At 44.1% G+C, this 19,735-nt stretch overlaps 4 protein-coding genes across 4 annotated transcripts; 2 read left to right on the forward strand and 2 right to left on the reverse strand.

Annotated features, from left to right (window-relative positions):
- The first annotated feature begins 1,260 nt into the window (after positions 1 to 1,260).
- LOC125761183 (sodium channel protein Nach-like) lies at positions 1,261 to 4,675 on the forward strand. Its single transcript, XM_049422092.1, has 4 exons — positions 1,261 to 3,148; positions 3,211 to 4,262; positions 4,325 to 4,431; positions 4,502 to 4,675. The coding sequence occupies exons 1-4, from the start codon at positions 2,858 to 2,860 to the stop codon at positions 4,648 to 4,650; spliced, it is 1,599 nt and encodes a 532-aa protein (XP_049278049.1). The 5' UTR covers positions 1,261 to 2,857; the 3' UTR covers positions 4,651 to 4,675.
- Positions 4,676 to 4,795: 120 nt separating this feature from the next.
- Positions 4,796 to 8,088, reverse strand: LOC125761117 (cytosolic 10-formyltetrahydrofolate dehydrogenase). Its single transcript, XM_049421975.1, has 3 exons — positions 7,799 to 8,088; positions 4,992 to 7,698; positions 4,796 to 4,915 (listed from the first exon to the last, which is right to left on the reverse strand). The coding sequence occupies exons 1-3, from the start codon at positions 7,841 to 7,843 to the stop codon at positions 4,860 to 4,862; spliced, it is 2,808 nt and encodes a 935-aa protein (XP_049277932.1). The 5' UTR covers positions 7,844 to 8,088; the 3' UTR covers positions 4,796 to 4,859.
- Positions 8,089 to 10,471: 2,383 nt separating this feature from the next.
- On the forward strand, positions 10,472 to 11,910 carry LOC125761134 (zinc carboxypeptidase A 1-like). Its single transcript, XM_049422010.1, has one exon. The coding sequence runs from the start codon at positions 10,536 to 10,538 to the stop codon at positions 11,823 to 11,825; it is 1,290 nt and encodes a 429-aa protein (XP_049277967.1). The 5' UTR covers positions 10,472 to 10,535; the 3' UTR covers positions 11,826 to 11,910.
- On the reverse strand, positions 11,911 to 16,500 carry LOC125761115 (dynein axonemal assembly factor 1 homolog). Its single transcript, XM_049421973.1, has 10 exons — positions 16,066 to 16,500; positions 15,897 to 15,988; positions 15,693 to 15,832; positions 15,499 to 15,586; positions 15,285 to 15,427; positions 15,122 to 15,220; positions 14,982 to 15,046; positions 14,829 to 14,914; positions 14,715 to 14,758; positions 11,911 to 14,652 (listed from the first exon to the last, which is right to left on the reverse strand). The coding sequence occupies exons 1-10, from the start codon at positions 16,104 to 16,106 to the stop codon at positions 12,046 to 12,048; spliced, it is 3,405 nt and encodes a 1,134-aa protein (XP_049277930.1). The 5' UTR covers positions 16,107 to 16,500; the 3' UTR covers positions 11,911 to 12,045.
- Positions 16,501 to 19,735: the final 3,235 nt, after the last annotated feature.

Raw genomic sequence — 19,735 nt, forward strand, 5'->3', positions numbered from 1 at the left:
GCCGGATTGACGTACGTCCGATGGAATTGGATTGTTATGGGTTTCTTTCATTAACCCTCATGGTAGCAGAGCGTATGAAAATTACTTTCTTTTTATTTACTTATGTTTTGTCCATTTTTTTCAAATATTTTTAATGCTGAGTAACGCTAGTTAACGCAGAGTACAGTAAAGCACTTCACAGAAATCCGACAAAAGTATCTAACTTTAATAAAATTTTAAGGTTTTAAAAAACCAATTAGACTGGCGATCAGAACGATTGTTGGAACGGAACTTAAAATGGAGAATGGAAGAGTAAGTTTTAGGACACAACCTCAAATTATTCTCTCTCTCTCTCTTCTTGGCTTTTAACGACCTTACAGGTCACGCCGGCCATTTCTGGCTTACTAGAATTATTTTTACCACGTAGCCGGATAGTCAGTCCTTGCTACTGGGGGACGGTCCGGATGGGATTGGAACCCGGTCCGGCCGTGTGGACTGGCGCCGTTTATCACATGCACCATCGGGCCGCCCCCTCAAATTATTGTTTTAGTTGAATTTTGATTAGGAAGTTCTACTGGCTAATGGAATTGTCACATATCAGATTCTTCTTTAGACAAATTTTAATCTAATTTAGGACACTCTAGTGATAGACTGCGTTCTACCCATTCATATGTACATTCTTTTAAGCGTTTCATCAATAAATATTTAAGCCTAAAATTTTAAAGTCATATCCAATACATCACAATTATAGCGCATTCGAATGATATCAGCTGCTAAAAAACGTTGTTCTTAAAAATATTATAATAAAAAGCAACGGGCAGCTTCAGTTAAGGGTTTAAAAAAGCCCTGTTTCACACTAGGGCTGGCTGGCTGGCAGAGGCGATGAAAATGGAACCTTTGGAAACTACATTTTCCTCACCGATTCCACCCAAATCCAAATCATGACGTCAATGGGTACACGAAAACCGGCAACATTACCACCTTTCGTGGCACGTCAGAGAAAAAGAGGGAGAGAGAGAGAGAGAGGCAGAAAAAAAAGCTACGATGGTATAGTGTAAATTCGATAATTTAGCAATCCTCAGCTTCGCACAACCAATCTCCCGATGCTGGACGTTCCCCAGAGACCCCGGTTTGTCGAGCGTGAGCGGCTAGTGCCGGGTGGTGGTTTTGCTTCACCGAGCGATTTCTGGTTGATTTGAGCCGAATGCGCATGCAGCACACGCACTTCACGTGTAGAAGGCGATGAGGTAGGGGTAGGGGAGGGGGGGGGGTATGTTATGCAATTATTTTATTATTTTGAGGTCAATAGCTGGAAATGCGGCACCGGGTGGCTACTAAACGAGTAGCGTGCGTCATCGTGTGCCATTGAAAGCGAAGCGTTTGGCGAATCCAATGGTCAGCGATGGTTAGAGCAACAAGAATCGCTTAATGATCGATCGCTGATCGGTTAAGCTGCCGAGATCGAATGAGATCCGCTGAAAGGATGGAGTGATGAGAGGAAGTTAATTCCCCTCCGGGGGTATGCCAACCGTGGGGTTGGTACAATTTTCCTTGAATCCTGCCAGCCAGCATGATCGATGGAAGATTGTTTTTTTTTGTTCATTCCCACAGACGTGTGCTTTATAATTGATGTGCAATTCTTAGCTGCAAATGAGATAGATCGCAAACATAGTTCGGTAATAATAACTTTTGAGACTTCAAAGGCTATTAAAAGATCTCAGAAAATGTTGAGCTTTAAACATGAATACATTAGAGCTTTGGTTTTATTGTAAGTAATCGAATAAAGCCTAATAGCAGGAAGAATGAATGACACCGTCAGAGTAGACGGCAGTAAACGTTTAGCTGATCCTAGAATAGTACTAAAGCGATAAGGAACAAGATCTTCGACATATGACCTTGCAAATAGTATACAACAAATGTTTGCTAAACTTCCATTAGCTGCGTGACGTTAGTATACGTTACCGATTGCATCATTATACCTTTTTTTGGCTTGCGATGTGTTCACATTTCAATCCACAACCAGCTGATCTAACGGCCATATACTAATCGTGCGAAAACGATCAGATTAAGTAACGCTATCGTTCGTCCGAATCAACCGACGCACGAGGGCCATAACATCTATCCCATCCATCTACTAAGCTGCAGATCGGGAACGATGTGATGGATGGCGCAACTAGGGGGATTTGCAGAAAGTAGCCCAACAGTGCCGCTCGGGTGGTTGATAATATACACCCTAGCAGCCGATGCGGGTTTGTTGTGTTTCTTGGCTCGAAATCATGGAGCAAAATTGACGTCAATGGATGGATGGGATTATATTTTTTCATTCTTGTCTTTTGTTTTGCTCGGGTGCTCGGGTTTACTTCGACAGCGCTCTATCTGGAGCAACCGTGACAACGGTTATATCAACAAAAAAAGCGGTTGCAGCATAAAAAGTAAACAGTGGATAGTAGTCGCGCGATCCCCGTCTATCAGGAATGGTTTTTCAGCAAACGGTAAGAAAAGCAAAAACAATCATGACCAGCGGGAAATACTTGTGCACGAGCGTACATCAGCTGAGGGGAAAGTACCAATCCAAGTGTGGGTATGTCCCGGGATAATGTCAATGTAATCTAGAAGCGTGCTGTAAACAGGCCTCTAATCATTTGGGGGATTGTTCGGGATTCCGTGGAATACGGTCGAACCATTGAAGGTTAATTATAATGGGCAGCATAGGTGCATAGGTCATGATCGTAATAGTGCTACAAGTATCTGTCTGATGGTGCAGTATGAATAATTGATAAATCTCAGCGCAATGTGTCGAAGTTCGATTGACCATCGTTAGGTTTGGTTACACTTCGGAATTGTCACCTCAGTGAGAACGTTCCTGACGAGTCGTACGATGCAAAAAATCACCTTCAAAGGACTAACGCAACGTGTGATTGATAAGAACGTTGGATTCTTCAAGGTTCGCCCCAAGCGTCTCGAGTTCGACTGTAGAACTTGGTTCGTTAAACAGCTGCGGGGACTTTGCGACATTACAGCACTACACGGCTACAGTCAGATAGTGCGCGATGGCTACAGCGTGTTGGAACGTTCCGTGTGGTCTTGTGCAGTCGTGGCATCGACCATCAGTGCCATTACGCTGCTTATGATATCGTGGTCCTGGGCCGTGGAAACACCAACCGTTACTGTAAGTGCTCCTATGTAGTGTCTGGAGTAGGTACATGATGATAACTTACTCCCTTAACTCAGGTAACCGAGTCGACGAACTACCCAACCTGGAATCTACCATTTCCCGCCGTAACGGTGTGTAACTTGAACAAGATTTCCGCCCTGGCAGCACTTAACCGTGCCCAGACAATGCGCCGTCCGGGAAACATGACGGCTGGGGAACTGTCGGAAATGTTTCGACTGTTCCTTCACGTGTCCGGCTTGGGGCAGGCTGATCCAGCTCAATACAGGCGGTTACACGATATTATGCTTACGAACAACCTGGAAATACCGCAGCTAATGGGTGAGTTCACGCCTCCGTGTGGGACACTGCTCGAACGGTGCATGTGGAAGGGCACACAGTGGCGCTGTGACAATCTGTTCCAAGTGGTCAACAGTACGGAAGGGTTGTGCTGTTCGTTTAATTACTACGGTTTGCTGAAGGACAACTACCCGAAGAAGATTACGGTGAGCGTCCCGAGGGATCCACGGCGCGTTATGGCTAGCGGTTACCAGACGGGTCTCTCCATACTGTTGCAACCGTTCGCGGAAGATTACCACTCTACGGATGTTGCCTCGTACGGGTTTAAGGTGATGATCCATAGCTCGTACGACTATCCCGATAATGATGCCGAGATAAAGATTGTGCTCGCTGGCACAGAGTCTTTCATCACGCTAACACCGACCGCAACCTACGCCACCGACGATGCACTCTCGTTCGATCCTAGCGTTCGGAACTGTTACGCCCGTACCGAGCGGGTGTTGAGTGTGCTGCAGCGCTACTCGTACGTGAACTGTATGGTCGAGTGTAGGGCAGCAACCATTTACGCCAAATGTGGCTGCATACCGTACCATCTGCCCAACAACGGATCCTTGCGGAACTGCGAAATGAAGGATATGGAATGTGTGGTGCGTGCGAGAGACCGTTATCAGACAGCTGTGCCGGCTATGAATGGTTCGGTGGAGCGTATTTCGTATCGATCGATCACTCCACCTTGTGGTTGTTTGCCAGGATGTGATAAGGTTCAGTACCCATCGCAAATCGTCACGGGTGTGATGAATCGTTCCTTCTCCTTCAACGCTTTATCATTTTTGTAAGTTTTGTGCTCATTTCTATCGGGCAACGCTTCTATAGATATTGTTCCTTTCCTCACAGCAAAGACATTCAGCTTAAGAATCAAAGTTTGGTGCACATTTTCCTAGCCGATCTGACTGCAACACACTTTCGCATGGACATTTATCAGGACTCTCTTGGCGTTTTAGGTGAGAGATGATAGAATAGGAAGATGGTGGAGAATAGATAAATGATTGAATTTTTTTCTTTTTTTTTCAGCTTCTTTTGGTGGTATATTAGGATTGTTTCTCGGTTTCAGTATAATAACGGGCTTCGAAGTGATTTATTTCTTCTCGATTCGTCTGCTGTTTGATGCGCTAATGAAGAAAAATGGTAGACGAAACGCTTCAAATGAAAATCATGAATGAAGCTTTGGTATGACATGCGGGAAGCATACATTTAGGCGCATAAATGTATATTTTCGATTATGACCATTATTGAGCTAACTTATTTGAACCCTTAACGATGATTATGAATATTTTAAACGAATTCATTTAGAAAAACTACATAACATTAATTGCAATATATAATTTATTGTCGTATCTCTAAATTATAAACGATATAATTCCCAGCGCGCTTAGTACTCCACAGTTACACATTTAGTTTTGAGGTATTCATTTAAAGCTTCCTTGCCTGTTACAAAGAGAGAAAAAAGAGAGAAAAACAATTATTATAAATCACATTTTGTGGCATACGAGTCTACGCTTACCCAAATCCTTCCCGAATCCACTCTGCTTGAAGCCACCGAACGGGGCCGCCACGTCCGTTTTGTTGTAAGTGTTCACAAACACTGTACCCGCCTCGACTTTTTCCGCAAACAGTAGTGCCTTTTGGATGTCCTTGGTAAAAACGCCACTAGCCAGCCCGTACTCGGTGCTGTTAGCACGTGCTACCAGTGCTTCAAAATCGCTCGAATGAAATTTGGAAATGATCATAATCGGCCCGAACGATTCTTCCCGCGCTATGTACATGTGATCCTCGACGTTCGTGAAGACGGTCGGTTCGAAGAAGAATCCATCCATGTTGGGCACACGCTTTCCACCGTACAGCAAGGTGGCACCCTCCTTCACGCCGATTGTACAGTACTCCTGCAGTTTGTCAAAGTGTGCCCGATGGTTTTGCGGTCCGTGGGCAGTGGCACGATCGAGTGGATCGCCGATTTTCATCGTCTTTATACCTTTGATCACCTTGCGCACAAACTCGTCGTGGATGCGATCCTCCACAAACAGCCGACCAGCGGCAATACAGTTTTCACCCTTGTTGAAGAACACGGACGACATTCCGAGCCGAACCGCTTTCTCGAGGTCACAGTCGGCGAAGATGACAAGCGGAGATTTACCGCCCAGTTCCATCGAACACTTCTTGATGTTGGATTCGGCACAAGATGTCATGATGCGCTTACCGATTGGGGTGGATCCAGTGAAGCCCAGCTTGCGTACCAATGGATGATCGGCAAGCGCTTGACCGGCCAGTGATCCCGTACCGGTAACGACATTAATAACACCCGGTGGAAACCCGGCACGTACCGTCAGTTCTGCAAACTTGAGCGCTGTCAGTGGGCAAACTTGGGCAGGTTTGATTATGACGGTATTGCCGGCTGCAATACATGCGGCCATCTTCCACGACAACATCATCAGGGGGTAGTTCCAGGGTGTAATCAAAGCACAGACACCGATCGGTTCCTTTTTCGTGAACGTTAGCACATGGTTAGGACGAGCGGGATTAACCGGAATGGTGGTACCTTCGATTTTATCCGTCCACCCAGCATAGTAGCGCCACGCATCGATCGACATACCGACGTGCGTTTTGAGTGCCAACGTATATACTGCACCGGAATCGATGGATTCAATTGTCGCTAGCTCCTCTTTGTACTGTTCCATCAGGTCCGCTAGCTTGTACATTAGCTGACCTCGTTCGCGTGCCGAAACGGATGTCCATACCCCTCGGAACGCTTCATCGGCTGCTTGAACGGCATCATTAACGTCTGTTTTAGAGGCACTAGCAACTTCACAGATCACCTGCTCATTGGTGGGATTCACGATCGCTATCGTTTTGCTAGCTTCCGAATCGACAAATCGTCCATTGATGAACATTTGCGTTGGAACGGAAATTTGACGGCGATTTGCTTTCAACACTACGTGTTTGTAATCGCATCCAATATTTGCACCTTGATCACTGCCACCGGTACGCAACCGCTGTATAACCTCCTGTAGAAACTCCCCGTACGTTGGGGACATGAACAGTGTTTCATTGCTGATCGGTACCTCCAGGGTATCCTTAACTTCCTCCACCAAACGCACTACATCCATCGAGCCAGCACCGCAGGCGAAAAAATCCGTTTCCGTTTCTATCTCCACTTTCAAGATCGATTTCCAAATGCTGCGGATCAATGCGTCCTGCTCCTGTTCCTTATCGCTCAGCTCTAGCGGTGTCACTTTGGTTTCTGATTGCTCAAACCACTGGCCAGCGGGAATAACACGATTGCCACGCTTGAGACGCTTCACTCGAACCAATGTTCCATCGGTGCCGGTGATGAAGATTCCTTCCCGCGTCACAAACGCAGGTCCAACGGCTCCTTTAAATCGAATCAGCCTCGCATTGGTCATGCTTCTCCTCGCACTGAGTGACGCTCCGTACAGTCGAACCGGTACATCAAGCCCATCATCCATCTCCACAGTAGCTAACGCACCGGGAACAGAATCTAGTCCACGGATGAAGTTAAATATTCGCACGGCCGGTTGGTTGAGATTGATGTACTGATTCTCCTCACGGAACAGCGCAGGATCGTAACTGGCACCGATTTCTGTCTGTGGAATCTTGGGTGCGGTACCGGCCGCGATCATGTCCACCGCTTCCCCCATCGCTGTGACACCTTCCGGATAGAGGAACCGTTTGTACAGCGTGTCGAGCGTATCGTCACCAAAAACTGGACACTGTTTCTGGAGCAGAATGGGCCCCGTATCAAGTCCATCGTCGGCCCAGAAGATAGAAAACCCGGCCCGCTCATCGCCTTCGATTAGTGTCCATGCGATGGCGCTGGCGCCTCGGTGAAGTGGCAAAATTGAAGGATGGTAACAGATGCTACCGAATGCTGCCCCATCAATCACTTCCATCGGGATGAACTGGCTGCAGAACGGAAGCACATTAAGGTTCGCCCCAACCGACCGGTACTGCTCGAGTACCTCGGGTATTGGGACACCTTTGCGACGCCAGGCAGCAAACTTAAACACCGGTATACGATGTTGGCGGGCTGTTGTTGCCAGTATGTCTTCCCGATTTCCTTTGTCGGCGATAGTAAACACACCGACCACCATGTGGTCTCGTTCGAGCAGCAACTCAAGTACTTCCGCCGCGAAGTTACTCTGCCCGATGATGGCAATTTTCAGCTCTTCCGCATGATGGCCATTGGTTGTTTTCTAACGTGATGAATAGAAACAAGAAAGCTCTATATTGAATGCAAGATCGCTTAAAACTATACGCGAGCACTTTACACTTGTTGAAGTAACGAAAACTCACATGAAAACCGTTTGTTTTTGCATCACTCTTTACTGGATCCGCCATTTCTTTCAATCACTTCCGTTGAACCGTACTCCAAAAAATGTCTGTGGCCACGCGCAGAGATCCTTACCCACCGAACAACAGCAGCACTACAAATCGGACTGATTTGCAGATCACGATCGGGACCCTTATTTATACACCACCACACGCGGCTCCTCGGACCACAATGTCCCGGGCGATACAGCTCCAAGGGTAGCCGAAAAGTCACAATCACTTATCAGTGGGATGCTGCATCATGCCACAACCGTACACGCGTATGTCTTTGTGCAAACAAGTGCTGCTCCATCGTGGCAACGACTAGCGATTAGAGAAACTGCCAATCATGTTGATCTGCTGGACACCAGCAGATTGGGAGGATTGGTACGGGCAGTGAGGTCGCCGGCAAACGCGACTCCCTTTACTTAATTCATGCGATAATCAACTTTGGTTGACTGGATCGTATGTGAAATAAATTGCTGACTGTTGTATTTAAATTGGGAAACAGTAGGTACACGTAACACGAACACAATCGAATTGAACGGGTGGCGAGCCCCATCTCGGTGCATCCTGGACAATTCTAGCACCGGGCCCGACCGGGCCCGCTAGTGGGTTGGGTAGCAAGCGTTATAATACAGGTCAGACGAACATACTTTATTTACTAGCAGGGAACGTGTTTACTGCCACATAACTGATTCGAACCAGTTCCAGTTGTGGCAGAGAAAGTTCAAAACTAATCACTTGTTATCGGTGATACGGTGATCACGCTAATCACAACCCTTTATGACGGAGGAGGCGCATACCCGGTTTGGCCGAACCGTTTCGAATCAGCTGCAGTAAGCGTGTCCAATGCCGGTTTTATGGCACATCAATAAGGAGTTTTGTTTGCCGTTCGTGGTAAACTATTTGTTGTTAGCCTATGGCTTCTCCGATGATCTGGATCGATCCAGTAACGTATGGCCGGGTGGCTTGATTCCGTTTCAGGTTATGTTTGTTCGATGGATTCATTTTCTACGGTTTGACCCCGCGTACCGCTGATACGGCATCGGATGCTGCAACCGGTTATTTCTTGCCACAATTGTAAGCTACCAATCCAAGCCGTTTGCATACATTTGGTAAAGTATTGTGAAATTTCAAGTGCATTATTACACACGTTTGGTAGTTGGTGGCTGACACTGGGAGTTCAATTTGATAAGCTATCGTATGCTTTTATTTTTAGAATGAAGCAAACTTTTAATGCTCGCGCACACAGTTTGAGGTGTTAAAATAGTCGTGCTTGGAATGTTAAATTTATTCAACAAATGAAGGTTGTGTAGTAAAGTAATGTGTTAGTGGATGTGACTTTGTGTGATGACATGTGCATACATTAATTGTTTTTTTTCATTTGCGATGGTAAGTGTTTGACCCTTTGAAATTTTTGAAAAATTCGTCTAAATTGGGCTAGAAGTTAGTTCCGACAGCGGTATATATACTACAGATTCTAACAATTTTAGCGTGGTTTAATTGCTTTTAATCACAACACAAAACAGTTCAATATGATATGCATTATTCTTGTCCACAAACAGTTAGTCATACTACTAAAAAAGAACACCAACTACTCGTGATCAGAGTGACGCTGGTACTAGAAGTGTTTATATCATAAATTCCCAAGCAAACTTTCCTCTGAATTTAGCTCAACACTTCAGATGCTTTTGCGTCGAGTGGCCAGGTAAGTGATCAAGTGATTGTTTATTTTTGCAGTTTGTGCGATACGTTCCCCAACATGCAGGAAGAAGAAATATTCAAGTTAAAAATCAAAAAATTGTATTTATAATCTAACGAATATGAAGAAAAGTAAAGCTCTCGCTAGCATAAAAAATAAATAAAAACACTTTTAACCTATAAACGTACTCGCACCACAGCTAGTAAGTAAGGAACAGTCCGGGTAAACATATTTACCCAGACAATCATACGGAATGCTTGAAGTTAAGTACCAGATTACTCGGTACAAGAAGTCCCATTTTAACATTCTCAATCCTGTTTGCCACTCGATAGGAAAAGCCCCCCTATCGGTAGATGAGACACATTTACACCAGCGCATCGTATTGTGGCTCAAGTGTGAAATGTGTTTTTCCAGTTGCTTTTACTCTCTAGCGAAAGAATCCGTTATGCACCGTTATGCATAAACGTAAAATTTATCGTTGCATTATCGCGGATGCAATTACGATGAGCAAATTCGCCGGTTCTGCAAATTAGCATTTAACTTCCACTTCCCTTTCTAGACGTTCGCCTAACTCAACGCTTTATCTAAAATGGATCGTACACGTGCCTTGTTTTGTTTTTCGTTTTCCACCGATCGCCAACCACCATCTTCTTCACCTTGTTTCAAGATCACTTCAAGTTGCAGTTGGACGTAAATTCTTCACAAAACCCAGCTACTTACAGATCCGGATTAGGAGGCGTACGCATGCAGGATTGCGCCGTGTTCCGCACGCCGTAAGTGCGCTTGATAACGACAACGGGTTCGTTCGCTTTGTGTACTCTTAGAACGGCACATTACTTATCGATTATCATCAACTCAGCTCGGCTCGGTAGCTACTCGAGACAAGGCCGTTAAACCGTTTGGCAAGGTGGTAAGAAGACACTCGGAGGGACGACCCGCATTGGTTCCCCCGGGGAGTATAAAAGAGGCCCTCCAGCAGAAATTAGCCGGTACAGTCGAACGAACGGTCGATTAAACATGGTGCGGAACGGTGTCTTTTCCCGGTGTGTGGCGATGGCCTTGCTGGCCTTCGGTGTTGTCGCGATCGAAGCAGCAGAAATGGCACGGTACGATAACTACCCTCTGTATCGTGTGACACCCAAGAGCGAGGAGCAGCTCAAGGTGGTCGCGGCCATGGAGCAAGTGAGTGACAGTTTAATATTCCTCGAAACCGCCCGTAAGGTGGGCGATCGGTTCGATATCATCGTGGCACCACACAAGCTGGCAGACTTTACGGAAACGCTCGAAGCGGACTACATCCCGCACGAGCTGATCGACGAGAATGTGCAACGGTCGGTCGATGAGGAGAGTGTCCGTTTGATGACCAAGCGTGCCAGGGGACCTTTCGGTTGGAACGACTTCCACTCGCTGGATGAGATACACGCGTGGTTGGACAAGATGGCCAAAGAGCACCGAGAGTTGGAACTGCTGGATGCGGGTCGATCGCACCAGAATCGCACGTTGAAGGGTGTGAAGCTGTCGTACGGCGAAGGTAGACCGGGTGTGTTCATCGAGGGAGGTATCCATGCGCGAGAATGGATCTCACCCGCCACTGTTACGTACATCCTGAACGAGCTGGTTACCAGTGAAGACGTACAGGTGCGCGCACTCGCCGAGAAGTACGATTGGTACGTGTTCCCGAATGTGAACCCGGACGGATACGCGTACACGTTCCAGGTGAATCGATTGTGGCGCAAGACTCGCAAACCTTACGGTCCATTCTGTTATGGAGCGGATCCGAACCGCAACTGGGACTTCCATTGGGCGGAACAGGGTACCAGCAATAACGCTTGCTCGGATACGTATGCTGGACCGAACGCATTCTCCGAGGTGGAGACCCGATCGCTGTCCGCTTTCGTTGAAAAACTGCGCGGAAAGCTCAGTGCTTACATTGCGTTCCACTCCTACTCGCAGCTGCTTCTCTTCCCGTACGGACACACTGGAGCACACTCACCGAACCATCAGGATTTGAACGAAATCGCTGAAGCTACCGTTAAATCATTAGCCAAGCGGTACGGCACCCAGTACCAGTACGGTAATGTGTATGACGCTATCTATCCGGCCAGCGGGTCCAGTGTTGACTGGAGCTACGGTGTTGAGGACGTCAAGATTGCCTACACGTACGAATTGCGTCCTGATTCGGGCGATTGGAACGGGTTTGTTCTACCACCGGACCAGATCGTACCAACCGGAGAGGAAACTTTGGATTCACTCGTCACGCTTTTGGAAGAATCGGAAGCCCGGGGTTACTATAATGTAAAGAAATGAATCCCACTATAATTAGAGCTTTCTAGTGTTTAGGGAGAACGAAAACAATGAATCTGTGGTGAATAAAAAACAAAAAAACACAAAATCGGTACTACCAAGTGTGCTTTTGCTTTATTTAACTTCCATCTTGCTGATAACAACACGTTTACTGTGCGCATAGTTTGTGCTACTAAAGTGAGAACTCTCGTAACGCTTGATATAATGGTGTCACAATTATTATCTATTGAAACTCCGGAACATCTGCCGGTTGGTCCTTCATGGTCACATTCATGCACTGTGCATTCTCCGTTTCTGGTTTGGATTCCTCATCCTCCAACTCTTCCAGCTTCGGGTTCTTACAACCTTGAGCAGAGATCTCATCGGTTGGTTCTTCCTCTACCTCCACAACTGGATCTTCTAGCGATTCTTTCAAATCCCACGCCGTTGTACGTCTACTGGAAGATGCTCGAAGTACATGAGCGCCTTCAATTTCGATCAACTCCAGCTCCGTTGCGCTCGATTCACCGCCCGTGGTAGTCGCAATACTTGCCTTACGACTCAAAATCAGATATTCATCGAACAGATGGTTTGAAAGACGACGTTCGTATTTGTGGTACGCACTCTCGAGCCGTCGTACGTGTGCCTCCGAATCGGTATCATCCGTATCCGTGCCTTGACATTCAATGAAGCGCTTAAAGCGCTGTATGATCGGATGGGCATCCAGATTGAGATTGCGTCGAAAATCATCCAGATCGGTAGTTGGGTTCCAGTACTCATCCACAGCATCGTGAAGCAGTTTCGCCTCGAGTTCTTCTTCCTCCTGTAGCTCTCGGGCAGCTTCTGAGAGTGCATCGAATATCTGATCTTCCGTCAGCTTGTCAATCTCGTACTGGATGTCAATAAATTTGCGATAGACCGGATCGGAACCAAAATCTTCTTGGATGGGCTTGTGTGTGTTAGGATTTGTTGGATCCTTTAAACCAATTTCAATCTGTGCCGCTACACGTTGCTTAAAGTCACACAAGTCTGGCACAGATTCATCTGAGGACAGTTCAGCCACCGGTTCGCACGAAGCATTATGGGATACTTTCATGTTAGAATCAATCACGTTCTGCGCCTGTTCTTTGGTCATATGTTCAACAATTTCCTCCATAATGCCTTTGGGATGCGTTTCTACGATAGGCCGCGAAAATTCTCCATGTTCCTCCTGGCCAACCTCCTCGCCAATGTTCTGTATCATATCGTTAACCTTTCGCAACTTCACACTGATCTGTCCATAGTCATCCATGATGTTTGCGAGCTGATCGTGAATGCTGTCAATGTGTGCATTGTACTTATCCTTCTGTGCCGTCACACGATCGATAAGGTTCTGTAGCTTCTCCTGATCCTGTCGGAACACCTCGAGACGGTACTCGTTGAAGTTGTGCGCCTTACCACCGATCGATATCATCTGATGCTCAATATTCATATCCACAGCATCGTGACCTTTCATCAGACGTTCCAGAACTGCTTCCTTTGCCAGGCTGCGATCATCCGCTTCACGCTCTTGACGTACTTGCTCTATTTTAGCGAAGTTGGAATTTTGCTCCATCGTTTTCAGTACACCCTCGTAGACGAGAGGCTCCGTGCGCTGTGTCTTTGCCGTTTGGGGACGAACAATTTTATGACGATTTTTTAGAACACATTTCGGATCACGCACATCCACAGAGTGGAAAAATCGTTTGTACTCATCGATGAACTCAGTGATCGTATTTTGACGATCGAGCTTACTATCCAGCATACTACCGCCAGGCTCATCTAGTTCGCTGCTACTATCACTGCTGCTCAGCGATCGGATGGCGGAAGCTAGCTTGCGATGTTTCTTCGGTACAATCTTGTCGAACATATCCTCGCTATCTGATGTGTCCGAACGGGAAGAGCAACCTCGGCTACTGCCATGACTGTTATGAACACAGCTGTCGCAGTCCGTAACCAGTGTTGGATCAGAGTTAGTGTCGGAACCAGTAATATATTCAACGGAAGTGGTAGATGATTTACGCCTATCATCCTTCTTACTGTCATGGCGTGTGATGTCAGGATTAGCGACAGAATCAATAGAAGTGGTAGAGGGCTTACGCTCACCATCTTGAACGATATTATCCTGGAGTGCCGATGGACACTCGCTTGTAGTGCTGCAAGAAGGTTCCATCGTTATTGATATTTCTTTCGATTGTATGATGACGTTCAGTGTATCATCTTGCTCAGCTGATGCAATTCGTTCTTCTGTTTTGCGTTTCGTTTCAGGGTTCTTGGTAGCCTCTACAGAACGGGTTAGATCTGTTTCTCCTGCAGAATTCTCATATCCGCTCTCTTCTGCAAGATGGTGACAAGTGGATGACTCATTTTGTGCGACGAGCCTAGGGTCCTTTTCACAAGCATTAAGGTTGTCCAAGACATCTTCTTTGTCACGTTGATTCTCTTCCATTAAAGATGCATCAATTTCTGTTCCTGTTTCTGGAATGTCAGAATTTGCAACGTGTTCCTCCGAATCCTCCTTCTTTGCAGTTATATCTGTGTACTCTTCTGTAGTTATCTCTTCGATGAGTGGTTTCTTGACATTATCCTGGTTACACTGATCAACAGATACGCTTCCAGAAGTACCTTCAATAGCCCGGCACGATTGTCCGGGTTGGTCAGAGAAATACGCCGGGACAGGCGGCTTAAGTGTTCTCGTATGCTGATTAAATAGATCTTCCATCTCCTTCCATGCGACCTCATTCGATTGGTAGTCCATTTCTTGTAGCTCATCTTTTCCGGTATTAGAATCATCAATTTCACGTTCTTCTTCTTCATCACTACTTGTTTTGAGCTGCAATTTAAATAAATGATTAGAATGGCTTAAAGCATCATATATTTCATCAAATATCTCACCAATTCTGGTTCTCCATCTCCCCGGTGACGCAAGCGTAGCGTTGCTAAAAAAGAAGAAGGTATATTTATGATCAATGGTCTCCTATTACCAAAGGTAAAATGATTTACTCATACCGTTGATGCTTCGGCGCATCTTCCGTTGTTCTTCCTTTTTCCAACGCAAATGCTCCTTGCGTTCTTCTTCGTAGCCACCGCGTTTCCTTAGTAAGTAGAAATTAAAAAAAGGTTAATTTTAATGGGCGTTATGTATGAGAATTCTATTCATACCAAGCTTCAGCACAGGCACGATCCTTATCAAACACTGGTCGAGAGTCCAAATACGTCAGAGATTTCTAGAACAGATATTTGTTTTGGGTAAAACATAGTCATTAAATCTAATATATCACTTTCCCAGCTAATATACTTACACATTCCAAAATAAGTGTTTTACGGTACGAAGGGATATCGTTGATCACCGGATTTCCCACCATCGTTAGCACGCGTAATCCTTTCATATCACTCAAGACCTGTGAGAAAAAGGGAATGCCGCATGAAAAGGGATATAAAAAACTTAAAATATATTATAAATACCTTCACAATCGCAATGTCTTCTATGCGGTTATGGGAAATGTCTAAAACAGACACGAAATCACATTTTCTCAGCTCAGCAATGCTTTCCACCGTTTTAAGATAGTTGTGTGATATATTTAGCGTGTTCAACACTGGTAAAATATCTGTCAAAAAACATTTCGATTCAGATATAATAGAGGTATTCCGAAAGCCAAACATTTGTTACGCTACTTACCACTTCCACAATTTTCTATCTTTGCGATGTGATTATGGGAAAGGTTCAGTGTGTCCAGCTGTTTGCAGTGTTCCAAATTTTCGATTTTCTGTACAAAAAAAAAAAACAGGTGTCATTCAAATAGAAATCAATACTTGTAAGAACCACTCGTCATTTCCTTCTCCCCTGCTAACGTGCACGTGCACAATACTGACCTTGATAAGGTTGTTGTGCAGATACAGACAACGCAATTGAGACTGGTGCTCCAGACCGGATATTCCCGAAATGGCATTAGATTCGAGCCAAAGACATTTTAACCCGACGTACTCCTCCAACCCATCGATGGCGTTATATCCTGCACAAGCATGAAAAAGCTTAGCTATACGAATCTGATGCGAAGTTGATATGAGTTTGCTTACCTGAATAGTGCAAATATAGGACATCGTTCAGATGTGGTGTGAGATAGAGTTTGTTCTTGCGACACGATGCCTGAATGGTCTTTTTCGACATTCTACAGTACAAGTGTGGGAAGAAATTATAACGCCATTAGCTCATGATAAATGCTACAACATACTAACAAGAACTTACTTTTTAGGGCCAAAATCTTCACCGCAGTGTTCGCGCACCATCTTGAATGGCAGAGAAAATCGAATGTGTGCAATCTGGGTGGAAGCTAGATTGAAACTAGTTTAGACTTCGAACTACAGATGGAAAATAACAACGAAGGATGGAAAATAGCAACGGTTGCTTGGAAACGTGACGGTGCGTTTGAATGAAAGCCACAGTATATGCATGAAGATAGACTGTGGTAAATGAAATATTTCATTCAAAATTAAATTTTATTGAGCATGGTGTAGGGGTAGGTTTTTCCGTAATTGTGTTTCATTTATTGCAATTAGATAATCAATTTACTCGTAATTTGCAATGCCTCACTTGAATAATTACAAGAACTCTATTAAAAGGCACAAAGAGTTGTTATTATACGCTCGAAACGAATATGTGACGTCATGTCTTGTTTTAACTCTGTGCGTCGATAAATGTAGTATCATTAGTTTCGGAAGTAAAATGAATCTAACAAAGTACAAATATGACATTGACAATCATCAGCTAGGTCGTAATAACGCCAAATAATTGTAGCAAAAATAAAACCAAACATGAAAGCGTGAACGAACTAATCAAATGTTTGTTTTCAATTGTTAACACCGGTACGTTTCCCGGTGCAAAAAAAAGTTGTGTAAATTGTTTTCACTTTTACTGCACAAAGATGTTACAAAGATGTGCAAATGTTTAACCTTTTTCCGATGGTATCGACCATCGACCATTTCATACAATCACAACCTTCGTACAGCTTAACTGGCCACACGAAACGTGACTTTGTGCGCTTTGCGGGGATATCGAGCCTATTGAAAGGTCCCATTATCAGACCGGTAGGTGTGCACATTCATAAGCTTGCGCTAATGATGCAAATGAATTGTGATGCCAGCGTTAAAATTGCACTGGTAATACGGCACTTTGTAAATGAGGGTGGTTAAAAATATACTGAACTATGTGTGAGAGCCTGCAGTAGTTGATAACGCATTCTATACAATAACAATCGTAGGTTGAGGATGCTGCTTGTTGTAGCTTCAACAGGTGTCAAATGGGGTAATTTATATTATTTAACGAGTAGCTCATTTCATAACCGGAACGGGATGGTTTTTACTATCATGACTGTGTGTGGTTATTAGGTAATTTTATTAATCATGGTTTTGTGCTGTAAAAATATTAGAATTTGATTAGTTGTTATTTCCTTAGCGCTTTACGACTTAAACTTTGAGCTGGAACGATTACCAACTGACGATTACGTTTGTTAATACAAATCTTGTATGACGCTTCTTCTTCTTCTTCTTGGCTTTAACGACCATACAGGTCACGCCGGCCATTTCTGGCTTACTAGACTTATTTTACCACATAGCCGGATAGTCAGTCCTTGCTACGGGGGGGACGGTCCGGATGGGATTTGAACCCGGTCCTGCCGTGTAGACCGGCGCCGTTTATCACATACACCACCGGGCCGCCCCGGTGTATGACGCTAGTTGAGGGTATTAAAGAAAGTATTTGTTTATCCTTTTTACGTGAGAAATTACTCTAATCTACAGCAGTTGTGTTTAATCAGAATAAAAAAAACTCAGTAGGAGATCAACGTCGCTACACGTAATATTTATCGTTATTATGCTCGTGCCAATAATAGCGTTACACAGTTATAAAAAAACCCCCCGCAACATGACGTATGGCTTGTGACGTCGCACGTTGCTAACAACTGTTCGGGGTTGTTTATCAGTCGCTCGATACGTGTGTGCTTCTTACCATCTCACGTGGTGTCTTGCTCGCGTGAGTTTCACCGCTTCCGAAGATGGTGTCCTTGAGGTGGAAATTTAATGTGAATATTAAATTCGCTTGCTAATTACCACATTCTGCTAATTGTTGCCGACTTCGTCTGGTGGTGATGCTTCGGCCGTAGGTGATAAAAATGACACATAGAGTGTGGCGCGAGATGGTCAATCATGTCGGTACGCAAACCAGTGCGTGATCGCTAACTTGACGCACGGTACGAAATTAAACTTGTCCACGGTTTCGATCCGATTTCGATCGTTAGCGGAAATGATCAATGCAAAATTTTTGGTCACACATAGGTATGTTTTATTTTTCTTTCTCCGTCAGGAACTGCTATGCTCCGAGACGGTTGGAAATGTGCTAAACATTTGCATTCGGGTGGAATCTGTACGAGGTGTAATTTCCGTGTCGTCATCGGCAGTGGTCAGTGCTGCTGCTGCTGCTGTGCTAATTGATGGAGCATGTGCGTTGGTCTTCGTCTGGCATTAGTTTATTTATCGCTGTACATCACGATCCGGGGCGTGTGACGTTGGTGTCTCCAAAAGGGGTTAGTTTTGCATGTTCTGTTTTTTGTTCGAACGATGTGCTGCCGTTGCTAACGACTACATGAAGTAGCTGAATGGGTCATGGTGAAGTAATCACCCGAGGGATGACGATATTACCCATCTTGAGATACACGAAGCGGTTGTCTGTTGTCTGTAATGCTAGTTTGCTGTATTTCCATTCAATGGCAAATACTAGAAACGATGGCAATGTATTTGATATTTGTAGGCAAACAAAATGATATCAGAGTACTTTAGCTCAAAAACATTGTGGAATATTCTATGTATTTGTACATGAGGAGAATGAAAGATTGAAGTGATAAAAAAATAAACTCAAGTGGAAATCTTGTTCAATAAATGTATAATTCTTGCTCCTTTTTAGGAAAATGCATGAGTATTAACTATTTCTTGAACACTGTTATTATATTAATGAGATGAAAAATATTTATTACATTGTATTCTAATTAACTAAAAGCAATATCCTTATTGAAAGCAATATGACACATCTTTTTAAGATAGAACTCTTATACGAATTCCTCACCCTTACTGAGTGGGACGTTCGATATCATTCTCATTACATGATTAGCCCGAGGATTTAGTTCGGTTGCTCAGTATCCAATGGCGTACGTAAGAGTTGGAATTAAGCGTGTTTTGATCTAATTGCAATATAATCTTCAGTACTTTCTCACATATAATGTCACCCAGGGTTTTATTATCTGTACAAAGAAATGTTATTTAGAGATAAAATGGATTAGTTTTTTTTAAATATCTTTTTTCAATAAACTTTGCGAATTGTTGTTTGAATAGTAAAATGGTCAAGTGTAAAACAAAGATGAGATACAAAATTAATTCAAAATCTTCCGCTTGTTATGGCCGTCTGGAACGAGATTTCAAATCACGACCTGCGACGTGTTAATTATAACGCTTAACAGCTACCGAATGGAATCCGTTTTATATCCTTGATTCTTGCTCCTTACCCGGTCACTAAACGCTTAGCAATTGTTGCGTTTGTGAACGCGATTCAGATTTTTTTTGTGAAACTTCATAAAAAAATGCGAAAAGTCGCTGTACGTGTATTTTAATATTTTATTCAAAATAATGAAAAAATAAAAAAAATTATAAAATGATGAAAATTTCCTAAGGCCTTACCTTTTTTTTTTGGGAAATCTAGCAAAATTTTATAAATTGATTAATTTGAATGCGAATTGGTTGAAATAAGTTTCTTTTCACTCAAATAATGCTTTTATTAAAAAAAGAAAAAAAAACTAATAAAAAAATTCAAAAAATTCTAAAAATATGAAAATTTCCTAAGGCTATATCTTTGTAGGGCCTTATCTTTGTTT

The sequence above is a fragment of the Anopheles funestus genome, chromosome 2RL (genome assembly GCF_943734845.2).
Source record: "Anopheles funestus chromosome 2RL, idAnoFuneDA-416_04, whole genome shotgun sequence".
NCBI lineage: Eukaryota > Metazoa > Arthropoda > Insecta > Diptera > Culicidae > Anopheles > Anopheles funestus.

What these genes read in the sequence shown, in the direction of transcription:
- LOC125761134 (XM_049422010.1), top strand. Translation starts at nt 10,536, where the DNA reads ATGGTGCGGAACGGTGTCTTTTCCCGGTGTGTGGCGATGGCCTTGCTG.
- LOC125761183 (XM_049422092.1), top strand. Translation starts at nt 2,858, where the DNA reads ATGCAAAAAATCACCTTCAAAGGACTAACGCAACGTGTGATTGATAAG. An exon ending in TGGAAACACCAACCGTTACT is followed by an intron (nt 3,149 to 3,210) that starts GTAAGTGCTCCT and finishes CCCTTAACTCAG; the next exon opens with GTAACCGAGTCGACGAACTA. An exon ending in GGACTCTCTTGGCGTTTTAG is followed by an intron (nt 4,432 to 4,501) that starts GTGAGAGATGAT and finishes TTTTTTTTTCAG; the next exon opens with CTTCTTTTGGTGGTATATTA.
- LOC125761117 (XM_049421975.1), bottom strand. Translation starts at nt 7,843, where the DNA reads ATGGCGGATCCAGTAAAGAGTGATGCAAAAACAAACGGTTTTCAT. An exon ending in CAAAAACAAACGGTTTTCAT is followed by an intron (nt 7,699 to 7,798) that starts GTGAGTTTTCGT and finishes TCATCACGTTAG; the next exon opens with AAAACAACCAATGGCCATCA. An exon ending in TGGATTCGGGAAGGATTTGG is followed by an intron (nt 4,916 to 4,991) that starts GTAAGCGTAGAC and finishes TCTTTGTAACAG; the next exon opens with GCAAGGAAGCTTTAAATGAA.
- LOC125761115 (XM_049421973.1), bottom strand. Translation starts at nt 16,106, where the DNA reads ATGGTGCGCGAACACTGCGGTGAAGATTTTGGCCCTAAAAA. An exon ending in GAAGATTTTGGCCCTAAAAA is followed by an intron (nt 15,989 to 16,065) that starts GTAAGTTCTTGT and finishes CTTGTACTGTAG; the next exon opens with AATGTCGAAAAAGACCATTC. An exon ending in GATAGAAAATTGTGGAAGTG is followed by an intron (nt 15,428 to 15,498) that starts GTAAGTAGCGTA and finishes GTTTTTTGACAG; the next exon opens with ATATTTTACCAGTGTTGAAC.